General features: G+C 42.3%; 1 protein-coding gene across 2 annotated transcripts in view; it reads right to left on the bottom strand.

Annotated features, from left to right (window-relative positions):
- The window catches only part of LOC144818695 (coronin-2A-like), a 993,991-nt gene that overhangs the window by 649,340 nt on the left and 325,156 nt on the right, over positions 1-19,495 (bottom strand). For both annotated transcript variants that reach the window (XM_078676349.1, XM_078676350.1), the window contains 2 exons: positions 3,067-3,183; positions 1,033-1,182 (listed from right to left, as the gene is read on the bottom strand). In XM_078676349.1, coding sequence (XP_078532475.1) covers positions 1,033-1,182; positions 3,067-3,183 — 267 coding nt within the window. The remainder of the gene's footprint in view (positions 1-1,032; positions 1,183-3,066; positions 3,184-19,495) is intronic.

Here is a 19,495-nt window from a genome sequence, read left to right as displayed (position 1 = left end):
GTTAGCTTTTGGAGATATTCGCCCTTAGCGCAAATATCTCCAAAAGTTGGTAATAGGAGATAGCGATGTTAGCGACTGTTTCCAGTCGCTAACATCTTGGCACGCCCACTTTGCATATCATTAGTGATAAATATCACTGACATGCAAAGTGGGGCCCATGATGGTCGCTATCTCCTATTAGCTGTCGCTAACTGGTGTTAGCGACAGCTTGGTAATAGGGAGATAATTTTATCTCCGCTTTCTTGGCTTATAAAGCCAAAAAAGCGGAGATAAAACCCCTTGATAATATACCCCAAAGACAATTGACAAGGTAGTAGATGAGATGCAATGCCCAGTGCAGAGTACCTGCTTTAATTATGTTGAAATACAATTTATTGTGGAGAGCGTGTAAAGAAGTGGAAAGGTAGATGATTATAGATGCTAAATATTTATTTATACACATTACATAATTCCTATTCCCTTTGACTCTGATGATGCCCTAATTTAATAGCATTGTTACCAAGACATTTAAGCCACGTCTAGATTTTGCGATATGGAGGATGTTCCTTTGACTGATGTCCTCAAACTTTGGTATTTGTTCTCAGACATGTTGTGGAAATATGTGGTAACCCATTAGGCTAGTTGATGTATGGACAATACATAATGTTAATACCGACACAAAGATATTAAAACAGACACTGATATGTTATTAACAGACATGTAAGGAAAGTACTTATTCTCCTGTATTTAATTTCTGTATTCTTTTTGATGCACTGTGAAAAATGTTGATAGAAGTTGATCATGAACCTTTTATGACTTCACACAGTGATAGTCCCAAAATCATGCACAAGCTAACAGTTGAAAGGCTAATATTACAAACATTACATTGGCGCTGGATGTCCTTTTCCTGTAAAGCAGTCACCAGGGTGAGTCTAAACACAAAGGTGAGCATGTACTCTGTGCTGACATCATACATTAAATGAGATAATATTGAGAGGTTTTCGTAAAACGGAATGGAAAACGTGTTTAGTTCTGAGAAAAGGATTCCTTTACCTTGTAGTCATAACCAGTGCTGAAGAGAATGTTGCTTGCGGTGGGGTGCCACTCGATGAGTCCAACCCTTCGAGAATGACCTAGGAGCTCTTTTGCAGCAGTCGTGATACTTTTGGACAGGAAATGCTTTGGAATTTCCCAGATTTTTACCTTGCAAAAAAGAAAACAATAGGAAATGTAAATATAACAAGAATAGTTGTCTTAAAGCCTCCAGCCATCTTAGTATCATTACGTTTATTCTGTAAGGCTTTTCACCTGAAAGTTTGAGAAGTACACATTCTGCCTGATGACATTTGGTAAGAATATGTTGTTTGATGGCCTACAGAGGATGCTGCTCTCTTTGTGCTTGAGTCAAATCAGCTGTTCAATATAACACAGGGTGCTCTATCTTTCAGCAGTTAAAAGGTACTTGGAGGCTGCATTAGTACTGGGAGTAAACTGACAGCTTCAAAATCATTTCTCAATATTTTAGAACACTCACTAACCTAGAAACCTTCCAATATCGAGTACCTGGTAATTGTCTTTAAATCAAACACAACAAAAATCCTGAAAACTCAATCTAACCTGTACTCAATTATCTCACGTGCATTGTAATCCACTCACTCCATCTCTGGCTCTATAAAATTGGATGAAGTGATAAGATGCAATTTAAGATCAAAATATCCAGGAGAACCCTGTTGGGCAGCCTCACACTTGCTTCGGACACCAAGAGCCACATAAAGGTGTCTGTCCTCAAGAGAAGGTATTGGTCTTAAAGAGGATAATTCCTTGTTAAAACTGGCTTTCAACACCAATATCTAAAGGAATACAAGCGTGGCCTGCGACCCCTGCTATCCAGGCGCTTACTTCATACTTCCTCTATCTTTGTAAAAGAGAGGTAAGTCTAGAGAGAGCAGTAGAGTCTAGAAGATTAAATCATCTACTCATGTAAGGAATTGAAACTGCCCTGATAAAGATTGACGTGAACTTCATTGTCATAGATGAACACCACTGCTCTGATCCTAAAAGTGGTTCACTGCATTGTAGTCACCGCATTCGCCTAAAAACACTTTGGATAGGTGCAGATTTGAAAACAGAAAGTCTGGTGTATGCTCTGTTTGCCTGTGTGGAGCGGTTGTGTAACTCCGTGGAGAACAATGAAATCTCTCAATATGTACATATCCCCTTGAGAATTGGTGACACCCTCACATACGTGAAGCTCTCATAGAGTTTTTGGCCCCGTGGTGCAGAAGGATGCCCGTCTGTTATCTTTGTGTGTATTTATTTTGTTTTGGATTGGTTTTATTTTTTTATATTTTTATTTACTTTTTGACTTTTATATCATGTTTTTGGTCTTTTTTCCTGTTTTGGGCTTTCACACTAGGACCCTGACAGTGGCTTTGCAAGGTTTCAGTACATTGTTTAAGATGTTGCTCGTTTCTATGTGCTTTTGCACTCAATTATACTTTTGCTATCCTTGTATGTGCAACGTCTGTTGGTAACTGACTGTTAATTTTTTATATATAGCCCCTTGATGGGAGTTTTAAGGTCACGTCTCCCTTTTACGGCCCCTCTATTCGTTTTAGTTATTAGCTTAGGTTATATTTCCACCCAGACTGCCATTCCATTTATTGACCTATTTACCTCCCAAAGTTAATTAATTCGCTAGTAGTATGAAAAGATTGCGGCTTCAGCAGTACATTATGGTTTTTCAAGAAAGTGTACAATTTCTTCTTTAATTGCCTTTGTTAACAGTTGCCAAATTGTACACAGCAACATTTATTATTAGGCTAACTTAAATGTTGTCAAAGAACGTGCTCTTGAATGTCACTGTACTGTATTGCAGGCAAACTCGGCCAGGCTTTTGGATGACAGATGTTCCACTCCCTCTCCTCCTAGATCACATGCTGAGATATTCAGCAAACCAGTCGCCTTCCCTGAAGACTACTGACGCAAACGTTCTATAAATGTGCTTATGGAAGGTCCGCCCGCAGTTAGCTACGTGTTCAATGTTCACAGCCGAAACACAAGGGCTCCAGTGATCTAGCGCCTTACCGTGGCATCCTCGGAGCATGAGGCTATTACAAAGTCATCGAAAGGGTTCCACTTTATGTCCAGGACGTTGCCCTTGTGCCCGCAGACTCTCGGATGATGGGGATCGAGTTTTCCAGTCTAAAAAAACAAGGAAAAACTCAAAATTATTACATACCATGCATATATTAAATGTAAAATTTGTAAAAAAAAAGTGCGAGCCCTAGAGTTTTACATAGCAGCCCACTGACAGGGTTGCCTAGTGCCAGGGGTACCAACTACCAAGGCTGCATACTTTTGATTCCACCTCATGTCTCGCTCTTCCTTCCCCCACTCCATGTCTCTTAATCTCAAATAAAACTATTGCAGCTTCTTTTTCAATTTAGCTTTCTCCATTTATCCTGGTTTTCCTAACCTGCCCTCGATGGTCTACCTGGTTCACACAGACATACACATATTCACATTTTATTTCCACCTTCCACAGTACGATGCGGTGGGACTGCATTGATCACATATACATACCAGTCCAAAAAAGAAGAACACTTCAGTGCCAGGGCTAGAGGGTCAATACTCAAATCCACTTTTTTTCCTTCCATTTTTTTAACACATTGTATTGTGTTTAAACTAAGGTCACAATTATGAAAGTCTATATCTTGGAAGCAATATTGCACCAACAAAATTGACCTAATCCATGTCTTTCCCCCTCAAATGAAGCACAAAATGTGGATTTCATTGCTTACCGCATTCACCGGACATTTTCCCCCACAAACTATCAACAGGTTTGGCCTAACAAAATGTACTTGCACGGGGTGCCGTGTTTGCCAGAAATCTCCTAATTCCAATGTGTGCAGTAACAGCAGTTCCGAAGTCACCAAGGCACTCGTAATCAAGGCCTGTGTCTTCATGTTACTATCAAGTAATTACTAGCCGAAATTTTTTTTGAGCTAATTAAAAAAATCATATTTTCCTGTAATGTGCATTCAAATTAAAAACTATGGGCTTATTTATGTGCCCTTGCGTCAATTTTACGCCATGGGTGCATCACTTTTTGTGATGCACCAGCTGTGAAAAAAAGCGCTTTGTTGCACCATATATACAAAGTGACGCATCTAGGTAGATGCGTCACTTTGTAAACCCCTGCGCCACATTATACCTGCGCCAGATATAATGTATGCAGGGTGGGAGTTCCGATGCAAGAAAGGGTCATAGAGGTGACGTCGTGAAATCTATAAGATTTCACTGTGCCATTTCTAGGACGCAAATGCGTCAATCTCTTACGCCTGCCTCATGGCAGGCGTAAGACTGATGCAGGCACATTTCACATGGAACTTGCCCATGTGTAATGACCCATTGCTAGAGTTGCGTCATTTTTGTGACACACTCCAGCAATGCGTCATTTTTGCACCTACATATACGCCAGAAATACTGTAACTGTAACTCCTTGCGACATGATGCGTCATACTGTAAATATGACGCATCATTGGTTTCGCAAGGAGGGCGCAATGAAAAGTGACGCATCGCTGTGTTCTCGCCGCGATGCATCACTTTTCATAAATGAGGCCCGTAATCGATAACTGTTTTACGTAACTCCACTAGGAAGCATTTGTTCTGTTCTAATACAAGTATATGGATCTTTTTCTTTACATTTTTTAAATTCTTTATAGCTAACATACGGTCGCCAGGTTTAGGCAGCAGAATGTTATCCTTTCTTTTGTAGAATGTGATGCAAAAAAGAAAAAAATAAATAAATAACCAACACATTAGCTTACCAAGAACCAGTGGCACAAAGTACAAACAGCAGCACCATATCACTTCAGGAAAAAAAAACTTTAATCACATGACAGATATAGCATACTGGATATCAATGGAGGCATTGTTGGCTGGCTGTACACTATTTCCTTCATCAGGGATACCGGACACCAGGTGCACATGTGCTTTTGTATAAATACTCATTTTATCTTATCACTGCTTTGGTTATCCTTGGGAACCTGACAGGGAAGGAGTCTATGTATTCACGTATCATTGTGAGAATGTTATGGCTCTGTTTACTGCTAAGAAGCGAGTACTTGTTGGATAGAGCAACAAGAGAAAACAAAGAACAACGCAGCCAACAATATACAAATCACCGGCCTGACCAAAAAAGAACAAAAGCATTTCATCTGTACATAATATGTAGAACACGGTAATGGTGTCACACTAATGAAACCGTCTGACAGACACAAAGTGGCTTTCCAGCTTCTCTTTGGTGGCTGTAAGCAGCCGATGTTCATAGAGAGGTGTGAAAACACCCAAGGACATTGGCACAGCCTCGGCGACTCTTTGTTTTTTTTGGGGCGGGAGGAGGGGGGAGGGCTTGGTAAGGTAAAGAGTGTCTCATATGTAGTCCTCGGCGCGAGGCCCTGCCCCTTCCTCAAACAGTGACATTTATTTGTAAGTTGGCAGAGATGCGCCTGTCTGCCGGGCGTACTACAGTGGAAATAAACATCCACGAAGAGGAACTTCAGAAAACATCTGCCAGAAACAGTTACTGGCCGGCCAACTGTGCCTCAGTGCCCACTGACTCAATGCCATATAAGGCCCAAGAAGGGGCCGCGGCAGTTTGTGTGACGTCCAGTTAGAACGTATCAGTCATATAACTCACCGGCGTCGCTAGGGGGGGCCGAGGGGGGCGGTCCGCCCCAGGGGGCACCATTTTCGGGGCGGCGGCCACACGGCACTAAAGCCCATGGCGGTGACCTTTTGAAAAGATGGAACTTCAGACAATTTTTGTGGTTTGTATGTGGTTTATTAAATTCACAAACCATAGACCCACCGGAGCAGCAGGGCAAACATCCCAACTCTCCAGAAACCAACCGTCTACTCCCCACAGTGAACAAAGCTCTAACATTCTAGGTTGCATCATATGATTCCACAAATGACATAAGCATGTTCTACAAATGACTAAGCATAAACACAATATCATAGACATAAAGGAAAGGATATGACCTACTACCACATGTCTCTTTTTACAAAAAAACCCAAAATAAAATAAATCAAACATCCAAAATATAATCGTCAAATTTCTTAGGAATTCTAGAAATCCTTTTGTGAGGTGAAGGACTAACCTGAGGAGAAGATTCAATAGACTCCTGTAGGTTGGAAGCAGGAACAAAAGAAGCTTCGGAACAACCTTCACGAACATTAGGACACTCAGAAGAAACAACATTTTCAGTACCAACATCGTGTGCAGAATCATCAGTGAACACATCAGCAGCATGAAACTTTTTTTCTTGAACAAGATCATTCCAAGTGCAACCACCATCCTCATCTTCAGCAAAGAAACGTTCTTGCCCAGGTTTAAGAAGAATAACTGAACCCTTGCTCCACCAACCCTGCTCAGCAAGCAGAACAGCAGAATCAGTTACTCTTTCAACCTGAAAGGGATTGGAAAACTTAGAAGAACCTTTGCTAGATAAAGTGGGTTTCAAAACACGTACCCAATCGCCAACCTTGATGAACTTATCTTTGGACTTGAGAGAGGCATCTTGATAACTTTTGCCAGCAATGCGAGACTCTTGAATGTTCTGTTTGACTTCATCAATAATAACTTTCATGTTGACCTCATGCCCAACACCTTTAACAAAGTTAGGACTTAAGACAGATTTTGCTTGTCTGCCTCTCATCAGTAGATAGGGTGAAAAACCAGTGGAAGAATTCGGAGTAATGTGGTAACTCCACAATTTTTCCTTCAAGAATTGTAAAACGTCCAACTTGCTCTCTAAGGCAGCCTGAATGCCCTCCTTAATAAATCTATTGGCCCTTTCGACTTGGCCATTGGCCCTGGGACAATACAAAGGGGTGGTTTCAGACTTGACTCCGAACTTTTCCAAAAACCCTTTCATTTTCCTGGAAACAAATTGCACCCCATTATCGGATAAAATGAGATTAGGAGCACCTTCCAAACTGAAAACAAAATCCAAAAAATTAATAACAGCATCTGTATTGGGATGTTCCACAAAGGTGTAATAGATCCATTTAGAAAAATTATCCACCAGCACAATAGAGAATCTCTTCTCCCTACCAAGACACTCAAAGGGACCGGAAAAATCAATAGAGATTTTATCCCAAGGACCAACAGCTCCTTCTCTAAGAGACAAAGGTTGAGTCGAAACTTTCCAGTGCTTATCGGCCCTGACGCAAACAGAACAATTGTCAATCACTTTCTCAATACCTGCGTCCATGCCAGGCCACCAATAGTGGTTCTTAAGAATCCTTTTGGTACCAGAGACACCAGGATGACCAGCGTGAGCAAGCTTAATAAGTTTACTCCTTAAGCCATCAGGAGGAATAAGCAAATGTTGACGCAACAAAATGTTCCCTTCAATGCTAAGCTCATCGCAACCTGGGCAAAACTCCTTAAACAATCTTCTAAATTCCTAATGGAAGGCCAACCTTCACCAACAAATCTTTTGACTTTATTAAGTACCAAATCCCTGTCCATAGCCTCAATCCAATCTTCCTCTGAAATGCTCGACTCAAAAGAACTCACAGCATCGACCAGAGCCACAACACATTCATGTTCATCCAAAATATCATTATTATCTTCCTCAAAGGGAGGAAGCCTGGACAAACAATCAGCAGTGAAATTTTTCCCACCAGGAATATGCTGCGTCTCAAAATTGTACTCTTGCAGTCTGGCAATCAACCTTACAAGTCTAGAAGGTGCCTTGCCACTCCTTACACCACCCATCATGAATACAAGCGGTTTATGATCAGTGACAAGAACAAAAGGCCTGCCCCACAAGAAACTTTTGAATTTTTCAACGGCCCAAACACATGCCTCCTTCTCAATGGTACTGTAATGCTTTTCAGCACCCCGAATTGCTCTAGAAATGAAAGATATAACTCTCTCCCTACCATCAACAATTTGAGAAAAAACAGCACCGAGGCCAATGGTACTTGCATCCACAGTGACAAAAGATTTACCCTGAGGATCGAAGGTCTTAAGACCAGGTGCTTTAGAAATAAGTTTCTTTACATTGACAAAAGCTTCATCATGGATCTTGCTCCAAATAAACTGAACACCCTTCCTAAGTAACTGTCTGAGAGGTTCCACTACTAACGCATACCCTTTCACAAATCTTGAATAGTACTCTCCCAAACCTAAGAAAGAGCGCAAAGAGTCTTTGTCCTTGGGTGTACAAATATTATCCAAAGTGTTGACTAAATCTTCTTTGGGAAAAATGCCATCAGCCGTGATCCTGTGTCCTAAATAATTTAGCTCTTCAACTAAGAATTTGCACTTTTCCTTGCTGACAGTCATGCCTTTAGCACCAAGAATGTTAAGAACCTTATTGAGAATAACATTGTGTTGTTCACAAGTTTCAGCGAAAATGAATATATCATCCTGGAATGTCTGAACACCCACAATACCGTGAAACAAATTCTCAATAAGCTTCTGAAACACACTGGCTGCTGATGCAAGACCAAATGGCATCCTTAAAAATCTATACAACCCAAAAGGCGTAGTAAAAGTGGTAAGATCCTTAGAAGAATCGTCCAGAAGCACCTGATGATAGGCAGATTTGAGGTCTATGATAGAAAAGTATTTGGCACCATTGACAGCTGATAACATATCTTGAATACGGGGTAAAGGATGCGTCTCAACGACAATGTTCTTATTAAGGGACCTCAATTCTACGCATAGCCTCAAATCTTGATTCTTTTTGAGTGCCAAAACAATAGCCGACACCCATTCAGAACTATCAGTTGGTTCAATGATACCTTCTGAGCATAACGTGTCAAGATGGACCTTCAATTTCTCCCGCATACCCAGTGGAACCATGCGCACTCTATGTTGAATGGGAATTGCATTCTTCTTTAACTTAATTTTATGCAAATAGCCTTTCACATTACCAACAACATTTTTGAACACATTAGAATGTTTCTTAAGAATCATTTCTAAACTATACTTATCCATGTAAATATTGTTAACATCAAATTCTCTGAGTTGCAGGGGACGTTCAGAACCAGGACACAAAATTACCCCCAGCCTACCTAAATCAAACCACCCAACCAAATTCTTTCCATCGATGGCAACATAAATTTTTGTGAAGATTTTCCTAGACTCAAATTCTAGTGAATCTTCAAAGTAACCCAACATGGTAATGTCAAAGTTACCAAAGGCTTTTGGATTGATATCAGATTTATGGAGAACAACATTTTTCCAATTTTCCTTGAAAAACACATCGGACAAAATGGTGATCGGTGAGCCAGAATCAGCCATGGCTTGAAAAGAAATATCTCCAACCAACACAGTGCCTAACAGTGCTTTAAAAGGCAGATTGATGTTGTTCACAGAATAATCAAAAACATTGTCGTAGATGGTTAATAACATGTTCTGTAAATCTTCTTCAACAACGTCAACATTATTAACACTTGAACTAGAAGAACTAGAATTTTTCCTAGGTGCATGGCAAACAGAAGAAAAATGCCCAACTTTCCCACAATTAACACATCTTTTTTTTATAGCAGGACAGTTGACATTATTGGCTAAATGTGCTTTGGAACCACACCTATAACAGGCAGATTTGTTATTAGAAGCTTGTTTAAAAGTAGACTTTCCTTTGTTAGAAAATTGCACAGCACACACCGGTGAAACAGAAGATGATGAGTTGAACGATTTAGAATACTCAGCAGAGATGACCCTAGAGGATAAAATGGATCTCTCAATCCCTTTCGCTAAATCAACAGCTTCGCTTAATGTAGGATTGCGACAAGCGAGAAGTCTTTCCTGAACTTTTTTAGACTCACATTCAAAAATTAGTTGATCCCTAATGCAATAATCAACAGTTCCTCTATAGTCACAATTGGCAGCTAGAACTCTTAAGGCAGCCACATATTCCTCAATGGTCTCATCAGGAAATTGCTTCTTCTTATGGAATGCATGTCTTTCAATAAGGACATTAGGCTCATCTTGAAATTGTTTCTCGAGTCTGGCTACAGCTTCCTTGTAAATGTTCCAACCATCACCACCACCACTAGGTGGTGGAATAGGAATTACGTTTTTGAAAATTTCAATAGCTGCAGAACCCAAAAAACTGAATAAAATGGCTTTTAATCTTTCAGCAGGAAATGTGGACCCATCAATAGCTACAATGTAATTCTCAAAACTTTCAAACCATTTTTTCCATTCCAATTTAGGCTTACCTGGAATTTGTAGAAAAACTGTGGGTTGATTGCAAATTTGAGCATTCGCCATGTTAAAAGTCTCTGAAAAACTGAATGGCGAAATAAGGAAGGTAAGTAAGTAAATGAGAGAAAGTTCAAAGGTGTTATAAAATAGGTGTGCACTACTCAAACAGGAACTGAATATGAACTACCAAAGAAATTGTAGCGAAAACAAGTGTGCACACCACTGAAAATGCGCTAGTGAGAGAATACCACCAATGAAAATTGCTTTATGAAACAACAATAAGTGAGCGCCTCACAGAATGCCTTCTAAGAAATAAAATTGAACTAAAGTGTGCGCACCACTGGAGATGCGCTATTAACAGAAGGCATTTGATAGTGTGCGCATCACTGACGTCGAACAGCACACGATGAGACGCCTTGAAATAAACAATAATGTGTCAAAGTGTGCGCATCACTGAAAATGCGCTAATAAGCGAAGGCATGAAGTACAAATACAAGAGGTGATGTGCGTGTACCTGACGTTGAGCTGTAGATAAAGTAGAATAATCCTTTTTATAAATGATGATCGGAGACAGCAGGTAAACGTGCTGAAAATACAGATGAAAGTATGTTAAAATGGCCGCCCAAGCGTGGACGCGTGATGACATCACTGGAACGCAGGAATAATAACAATGCTCCCACAAAATGGTGGACACAACGTAGTGACGCTCTGAGGTCAATGACACGCAACGCTGACACGCACAGCAGGACTTAATGATGACGCAAGACAGAGTCAGCAAAGAACATTCACGCGCTGGAACTCCAGGTCACTTTTGAACATAACGGATTCCTCACGACAGGTAGGGTACTTGAATGTTATAAAATTGGAAAAAAAAAGTACATTGAAAGTCCGTAGAAGTACAAAGCGAAGGCTGTGAAGTAGAATTTAAAATGAAAGAAGAGTCATGGGCTTGATTTTCGGTACTCGGTGGAAATGAAACGTCCGAAAATCTCAACTTGCCGAATAATCCAGTGGGTCTGGTAGATTTCCCTCGTCGCCAATGTAAAGATGGAACTGCAGACAATTTTTGTGGTTTGTATGTGGTTTATTAAATTCACAAACCATAGACCCACCGGAGCAGCAGGGCAAACATCCCAACTCTCCAGAAACCAACCACCTTCTCCCCACAGTGAACAAAGCTCTAACATTCTAGGTTGCATCATATGATTCCACAAATGACATAAGCATGTTCTACAAATGACTAAGCATAAACACACTATCATAGACATAAAGGAAAGGATATGACCTACTACCACACCTTTATAATTTATTTGCAGACACTGACATAGTGTCCCCAAATAAATTATAAAGGCCGCCGCCATGTGCTCCAGTTCTGCGCAGCCGCCGCGTATGTGGGTCCCAGAGCCATCAATCTTGTAGCGCGCGAAAGCGCTACCAATGATGGCTCTGGGAATCATCTTTGGCCAGCCCCTGCCCTAAATGCGCAGCAGAGACGTGCGCCGCCTACAACCAAGCGCTCGTGAACCTGGAGAGCATAGGGAGACTTGCAGCAGGGCCAACTTGCCCTACTATTAGTATTTCCGAACACCAGCCCAGGGGAAGAAAAACGAACGAACACAGTAAGTTAGTTCACCAGCCACTGCCACTAGACGATCCGACCTGTTCTAATGCTAATTGGACCTGCAGTGGGTGGGCGGCTGGCACCGTGTGTGCAATTCACCGTTGTGCGTGTTGTTCATTGTGCTTGCAGCGAGATCAGCCGTTTTAGCATTGTGTGGTTGTGTGATCCAGTTGCGGCAGCAGGGTGTGCTTTGCATTAGTTACCTGGGGTGTGATTAGCAGTTCTGCCCCTGGTGCCATAACCAGTTTATACGGCACCCGCAGGGGTGTAGGTGTTCATCGTCCCACGGAGGCTGCAGCTCTGCAGCTAAGGTCCCTGCCCTGTCTCCCCCATGAGTGAGAGTGGCGGTACAGCTCTGTGAGGAGCTGAGAGCTCAGGAATAATGTCCAGCCATAGGTTACACTTTTGTAGTTTTAGAAGAATGCTTTTCTGTTGTGCCTCAAATGGGATACATTTTCTTTTACTTTCCGGTTCACAAATTAGGCCCAAAATGCTTGCCCTGCAGTTTCACCGCGAGGATTTTACAAAACGTGCCCTATGCTGCGACTTTGCTGGGCAGTGGGCTGAAATTCTTAAATAATTGTGTCAGAATGAATCCGAATATTGTGTTTCCGAGGACCCCTATCAGTTATGGGTCTTGAGGACACACCCACTGCCTGCAGGTCCAGGTTTCATCCAGTATTTCTGGGCCCTGTAAAGCGTTCCCAATGTCCATTATTCAATGTATATGTGTATGTGTTTATTTGTGTTCAACATGTCGCCATGTACTGGCAAGGCAACTTCGAGACAATAGAATATATGTAAATAAACCTATACATTTATGTATGTACATCTGTAAAGCGCTGTGATGCCCACTTGGGTCATGTCCGCGCTATATAAAACTATATATAAATAAATAAATAGGTGGGGGGGTCCAGTTAGTTCAGTGGGAGACCTGTCTTACCACCGGCCCCCAGTCCAGGCAGTGTCCAGCAGGGGAGGCAAGAGAGGTCTCACCCCCGTGCCAACCTCCAGGGGCCCCGAGCATGGAGCGTCATTCAGATGAGTTCACCCCCCAATGCCCCTTCACATAGGAACCCGCTGAATTGTTTTCTTTAGAGTCCCAATACAAATATATTATTAAACTAAATAATGGTGTTTTATAGCAATATATGTTAACACAATGTTTAAAAGCCCCTGGGGATTTTACACACTTCCGTTTTATATTATTTTATTTTATTTTGGGTTTTAGTAAAGTTCCTGAAGTCACCCTGTGGTAGCCTCCGACAGCTTCTACCCATGTTACCTGTGGGTGTAGTAGTGGGTGCAATGCATTGCAAGAACTAGATGAGGGAGAATTAGTCTATTGTTCGGCTGTAAGAGGGAGTTCCCAACTTCCCGATGACAGCCGCAGATGAATGAGTCCCAAACAGGACCTCAAAGCCTACAATAATGAGGCCTGCGTGACGAAGCATCGGTCACTCGTAGCCGTCCCAGGAGCACACACAGCATCCGAGTGGGGCTGCCCTGAGCAGCATGTCGATTTATTTGTCTTCAATTACATTTTTAATCGGGGTACATTTTCTCAGCAGGCCATAGAAATACAAAAGTACAAACAGTATAAGTCACACATTCTTCATTGATATATCACATTATTCTTCACTCAAATTCACAGTTTTGGTTCAATATAATTAACACCAATAGAAAGTGCCAGTAAGATATTTCACTATGCACAGCACAGTCCCCTCATTATGATAATTCATAAGAATCCATATTTGAACATTATATTACTAGACTAAGCAACACAATACTGCTGAAAAACTAAAATACCAATATCTCCCTTAAAACAGATGCATTTTCGTCGCAACCGAACCTTCTCTAAAGTCCCTTCCCCTTTGTGTTAATCTGGACCAACTCTCCTCTGTACATGGGGCTCCTTCCTCACCACTCTTCCTTCCTGTGCAGCTAACCAACCATAAATTGGACTCATATTTTATTAAACTTGATAGTATTTCCATTATGCGCAGCATACACACATTCCTTTTGTTTTACTTCCTTCATTTTCCCTCCACCCTATGTGGAGGCAACTGATTCTGACTTGCACCTTTGTAATGAAAGTGCTCTGCCAGTAGCATTGAAATATCACAACCCAGGCTGGAAGGTACTGAATGTGGTGATGAGGAATACGGTTAAAAATACATGGTAACGGGATGGAATAACGGAGTATGTCAAACTTTATGACGTAAAGCATGCCAAGACTGTCAGAACACAAAAGCAGTGTGCGATTTCTCTAAAGTCACTAGGCGTTGTGTGAAATTAACTTCTATATATCAATAACAAGCTGGAGGTTTTTGGCGCGATAAAGCCAAGCTACACAGTTGACTTCTTTGGGGGCTCCCGAGCAAACACGTCCTTTTTTCCGCAGCAACCCCCTCCGCCTCCCGCTATTGGCCATGGGCGGCAATCTGAGGGATAGCCCCGGGCGCCAGAAGCTCTAGCTACGCCCGATATAACTTTTTCTATGGTACTAGGCATACAACAATCACATGTGACTTCAAAACTTTCCACTGCTGTTTAAAACGACTTTTCATCAGGAGCAGCTTGTGTCAGGGAAAAGAGGAGGGCATGTGAAGGGGCTTGGTGGAGGATAGGGTAGATGGGGGACGACCGAAACAAACAAAAAAAAAAGATCTTACCTGCCCTCCAGGATCGTGCTTTTCTGCTCTTCTCTCCACTGCAGGCAGGCAGAAGCATGAAAGCAGCTTCAGGATTGGCCTAATCGAGTGCCAATGATTTGCACTCCCAGACAGACTGGGAGGCTGTGCCTGCTCTATCCACCCCGGCAATGCAGCTGGGGTTGGAGAGAGCTTCACTGCGATGGGTTTGGCCAGCCTGAGACAGCTGGCCAAACCCACATGCTCCCCACCCCAAGACTCGGCACAAGGAAAATAAAACAATATTAAAACAGGTTCTAAACCGGTTTCATTATCGTTTTCTTTTTCATGTTTTTGAGAGTGCTTTCAGGATGGGCAAAGCTCCTCCACACCGCCGCTGATTGGCAGGCACTAGTTTAGTGAATACTGATGAATACATAACATTGAGTTAGCTTCTTTATTAATAGGGCCCCAACACTTCATGGAGTAGCTTCTTGAACAAGCTTCTTCTCTCTCCTCCAGCTACCAAGAATCTACATTTCAACAAAGAGTTCTCATGCCAAGGAACGCAACCAGAGGCTATGGACATTGTACTAACACTTACAAGTTAAAACATTATATCACAACACATCCCCCTTAAAGGAAAAAATCAATTTAATACAAAACTCATGATAAACATCCTAACAGCATGTAAAACACACTGTCATATTTCAAAACAAACCCTATACTTATTTGCATGCAAAATCCTGGAGTTTCTTTGGGTTAGTACTTCTTGTTTCCAACCTTCACATCTTTACATCATTCAAAGCTGATGAAGTAGGTGGCTGTGCCACCTTCTGACAGTCTACATTACCACCATGTTCCACTCTACTTCCCTTTACATCATTCACAACAGATGAGGTAGATGGTTGTACCTTCTACTGACCGTCCCTATCACCCCATTGATCCCCACAACTTCCACAAATCTTAACCTCCACAATTAACCAATCAGTATTTTTCCAAGTACAATGTTTGGCACCATCCTTTAACACAGCATTTTTTCTCACCTTTGTATAAGCACTCTATTAAAGCGCTCAACTGCACCGTTGTCTGTGGGGTGATATATAGATGTGGTTTTATGCACAATGTTATTCCTTCTTAAATATGACTTGAACACTTCAGAAAGGAATTGGGGTCTATTATCTGTTAGGAAAACCTTGGGCAACCCTTCTTTAAGAATACTCTATCCCAGGAATATACCACCAGCTGGGCATCCACCTTGGACATCAGGACCATGCAGGGGCCAGCCCTGCTTATGCCACTCCTGTGTCCCTGAATAAGGGAGCAATGAAAATTTAATAAACCTAATAATCAGAGCATGCATTCATACTAAAAATACATACGTTTGTATATCAATGATGGTGTTATTTAAGTGTATAATAACACTTCTTGGTCTCGCTGGGGGGTCAATTTCACTTATGGGCCTCATTCCTAGCCGGTGAAATCGCTCGATAATACCTAATGGGTTGCCTCCCCGGGACCGCATGCGGGCTGGCCCCTGCATGGTCCTGAAGAAATGCTCGGGGTAGCATGAAACATGTTGACCATATTTGCTCACTGAATCAACCACATTAAGGGTTGATCTACAGTGACACTAACCGCACTTTTAATATACCTGCCTCGGAGCTAAATAAATCTGGTGAGGCCCACTAAGCACGGTATTTTTAATTCACTCACATCCACTCCACCTCACATCTTTTGCACAACACATAGTCTTTCACCTCTAAGTGCTCCTGCGTAGTTCGTGAGTCGCAGCACGCCCCTTTTCGTAGAGAACTGGGATGGCCCCAAAGATGAAGCATGTCAACGTGGGGCAACCCCGGTGAGTGAGGGGACACTAGAAAGAAATTTTTCTTTCTTTAAAGGTAACACCGATTAAGTGAGTCAGTCACCTACATCAGAGCTAGGTCCAAGGATCCTTTACATAGGATCCCCACTTGTATATGGCCAGTTCAGACATGACCATATGCAAATCAGTCTGACCCTGTGCCTCATGGGAACAGTCCAGCCTGAACTGCCAAGCCATGCCTTCCCTGGCCCGGACACAAGCTTCCGAGGACCAGTTTCTGGCAATTTAGCCGTCTTCAGCCCGGCTTGCTTGAATCCAGTGGCAAAGTGAGCAAGGAACTCACGTCTGAGCATACCCTGTCAACTTATGGCGAACAAAGTGGTACAAAAGGGGGTTGGTGATGGACGGAGCATCTGAACCAATCAAACACTCACACCCAGTCAACAGATCTGGGTTTAATCCATCACCGTTCTTTAGCCCACTCTGCCACCCCAGTTCAGACATGGCCATATGCAAATCAGTCTGACCCTCTGCCTCATGGGAACAGTCCAACCCGAACTGCCAAGCCATGCCTTCCCTGGACCGTAAACAAGCTTCCGAGGACCGGTTTCTGGAATTTCAGCCGTCTTCAGCCCGGCTTGCTTGAATCCAGTGGCAAAGTGAGCAAGGGACTCACGTCTGAGCATACCCTGCAAACTTATGGCGAACAAAGTGGTGTCTTCCCGGTCCAGGGAAGACATGGCTTCGCAGTTTGGGCTGGACTGTTCCCATGAGGCACAGGGTCAAGACTGATTTGCATATGGCCATGTCTGAAATAGGGTGGCTTGGTGAGCAAAATAACGATGGATTCAACCCAGATCTGTGACTGGGGGTGAATGTTTTGCCATTGTGCAACATTCCGTCCATCATCTTGTGTGTTTTGCTGTTCACCCTATGTGGGAAGGGTATGCCCAGACGTGGGTCCCGTGCTCACTAAGCCACTGGAGTCAAGCTATCCTGGATGAAGACGGCTGATAGCCAGAAACCGGTCCTAGGATTCTTGATTCCGGTCCAGGGAAGACATGGCTTGGCAGTTTGGGCTGGACTGTTCCCATGAGGCACAGGGTCAATACTGATTTGCATATGGCCATGTCAGAACTGGGGTGGCTTGGTGAGCAAAATAACAATGGATTAAACCCAGATCTGTGACTGGGGGTGAATGTTTTGCCATTGTGCAACATTCCGTCCATCATCTTGTGTGTTTTGCTGATCACAGCAACTAGAACACGCTTACCAGCCTAAACATATAAAGCATTTTCAATGCAGCCTGACGCTTGAGGTTCAGAATATATGCAAGCACTTGCTGGCATTTTACAAGGCTCTGAAGATCTTTGAACAGCAACTATAGAAATAGGATGTGGTCATAGCTAGTTAGCTGCAGTAATAGGAACTAGGCATATAAACAGGGTAACACCCATCACAAACCCGAGTTGGCCACTACTGTTTGGTTGAGGCACTGGTAGAGGACTCACTGTCAAAACACAAAGCTGAGGTTGTCCATTTATGAGTAACATTGAAATAAACGTGAAGTTAGACATTTCAGTTTCAGGAGACCATATCATCAAACAGGACCAGTTTTTGGAGCACAACTTGGCTGAAGGCAAGTGGGATGCGAGGCTTGGATGTTCCAAGGGAGTCGTCAAACTCTATGACTGAAGATAAAAAGGCATTGCTTCTGAGGCGCTGCTTCTCGCATTGTATCCAAGGGTCATTGCAGGCTGTCTTGCTTACAATCGTGTCTCAAATTAATCCGCTCAATAGTCTTGATGTTCGATTAATGAACAACAATACACATTGGGTGATGAGTATATATTCAAAACCAACAGAATGTGCTAATATGAAGTTACTAAAATAACATTTATCATTCTTGTAACTGTTACACGTTAAATGAATAATTTTTTGATGCTATAGCATTTGTATCTACTAATGTGCCACGTTTCTGAAACGTCAATGTAGAAATCAATATTTTCATCACGAGGGCTCAAATTAGCTGAAAAAATGCAATATATTTAAAGCTGTTCTAAACAGGGGGCTCCAAAATAGGTTTTTCCCTGGGCCCTAAAAATCCTTAAAATGTCCCTGAGCACAGCGAGTGTTCACCAACTGACTTACAAATGGTTGCTCTGTTACAATGTTACACGTGCTACAACTCACACTTTATTCAACACTGACACAAAGATAAACAAAGTTCCTGCACAGCAGTGCAGGCATAAAACCTACTACCACGTGTCAGACATTCCCCATTACAACAAATTGAACAAACCAGGAAACCTCCATATACAAATAAGAATTTCCCGTAGCTCGATGTTAGTTTTTAACCTCTCTGCATTAGTACGACACATATTAAAACACCACCTTCAAGTGCTGAATCAACATTTCCATTAATTTCTAATTGTTTACACTGGACATTCTCTGCACCATACCATTATTTTCCATCATCCACCCACTCAGCTACACACTCCTCATACAAAGACTGCGCTCAACAATAAGACTTACATTTTAACACTTTAATCCTTTGACCATACAACATTCTTCCCAACCACAATTTGTGGCACAGAAGTGCCAAACTTGGAACCTCCTTTAAGCACAACACAAGGAAGATTTGTTCTCACCACCTCTCCATCTTTAAAATATTGATACATTTTTAATTTAACCTGCATGCGTTGTTCCTTCATTTTAGGTTTAGCCCTGCATAATGCTTGCGCTGCGCTTGTGAAATCTCTTGTAATTAAAAAAAAAATCTTAAAAGGGGCTTACAGTCCGCCCATTACTTACCATTCATAGACTTTGGGGTCACTCTTTTCTTGCTTCTTACTGATCAGCAGCATCAGGGTTACATCATCAGTGTTCACTTTCAACTGCTGTTCCCTGGAGCTTGGACCAGGTACAGTCTCCGGCTGGCGCCCGTTATCTAGCATCCAGTGTCCTTCCACTGGCTGCATGCTTCTGAATGCACTTTTTAAAAATGTACGTTCTAGCACCCCACATGAGTGCACGTTTTCGGACTGTCTCCCCTCCTCCCTCGCACTCCTTCCACACACTTAATTGTTAGTATTTATGTTCAAGGTTTGAACCTACCACCTCTTCCTCTGCTCTTTGTCGCATCACCTACCCCCTTTTCAGCACCCCACCATCCCTTTTTTTTCCAATTCGGTATT

This window comes from Lissotriton helveticus, chromosome 2_1 (assembly GCF_964261635.1).
Source record: "Lissotriton helveticus chromosome 2_1, aLisHel1.1, whole genome shotgun sequence".
NCBI classification, from domain to species: Eukaryota; Metazoa; Chordata; class Amphibia; order Caudata; family Salamandridae; genus Lissotriton; species Lissotriton helveticus.
This window is presented reverse-complemented; position numbering and strand designations above follow the sequence as displayed.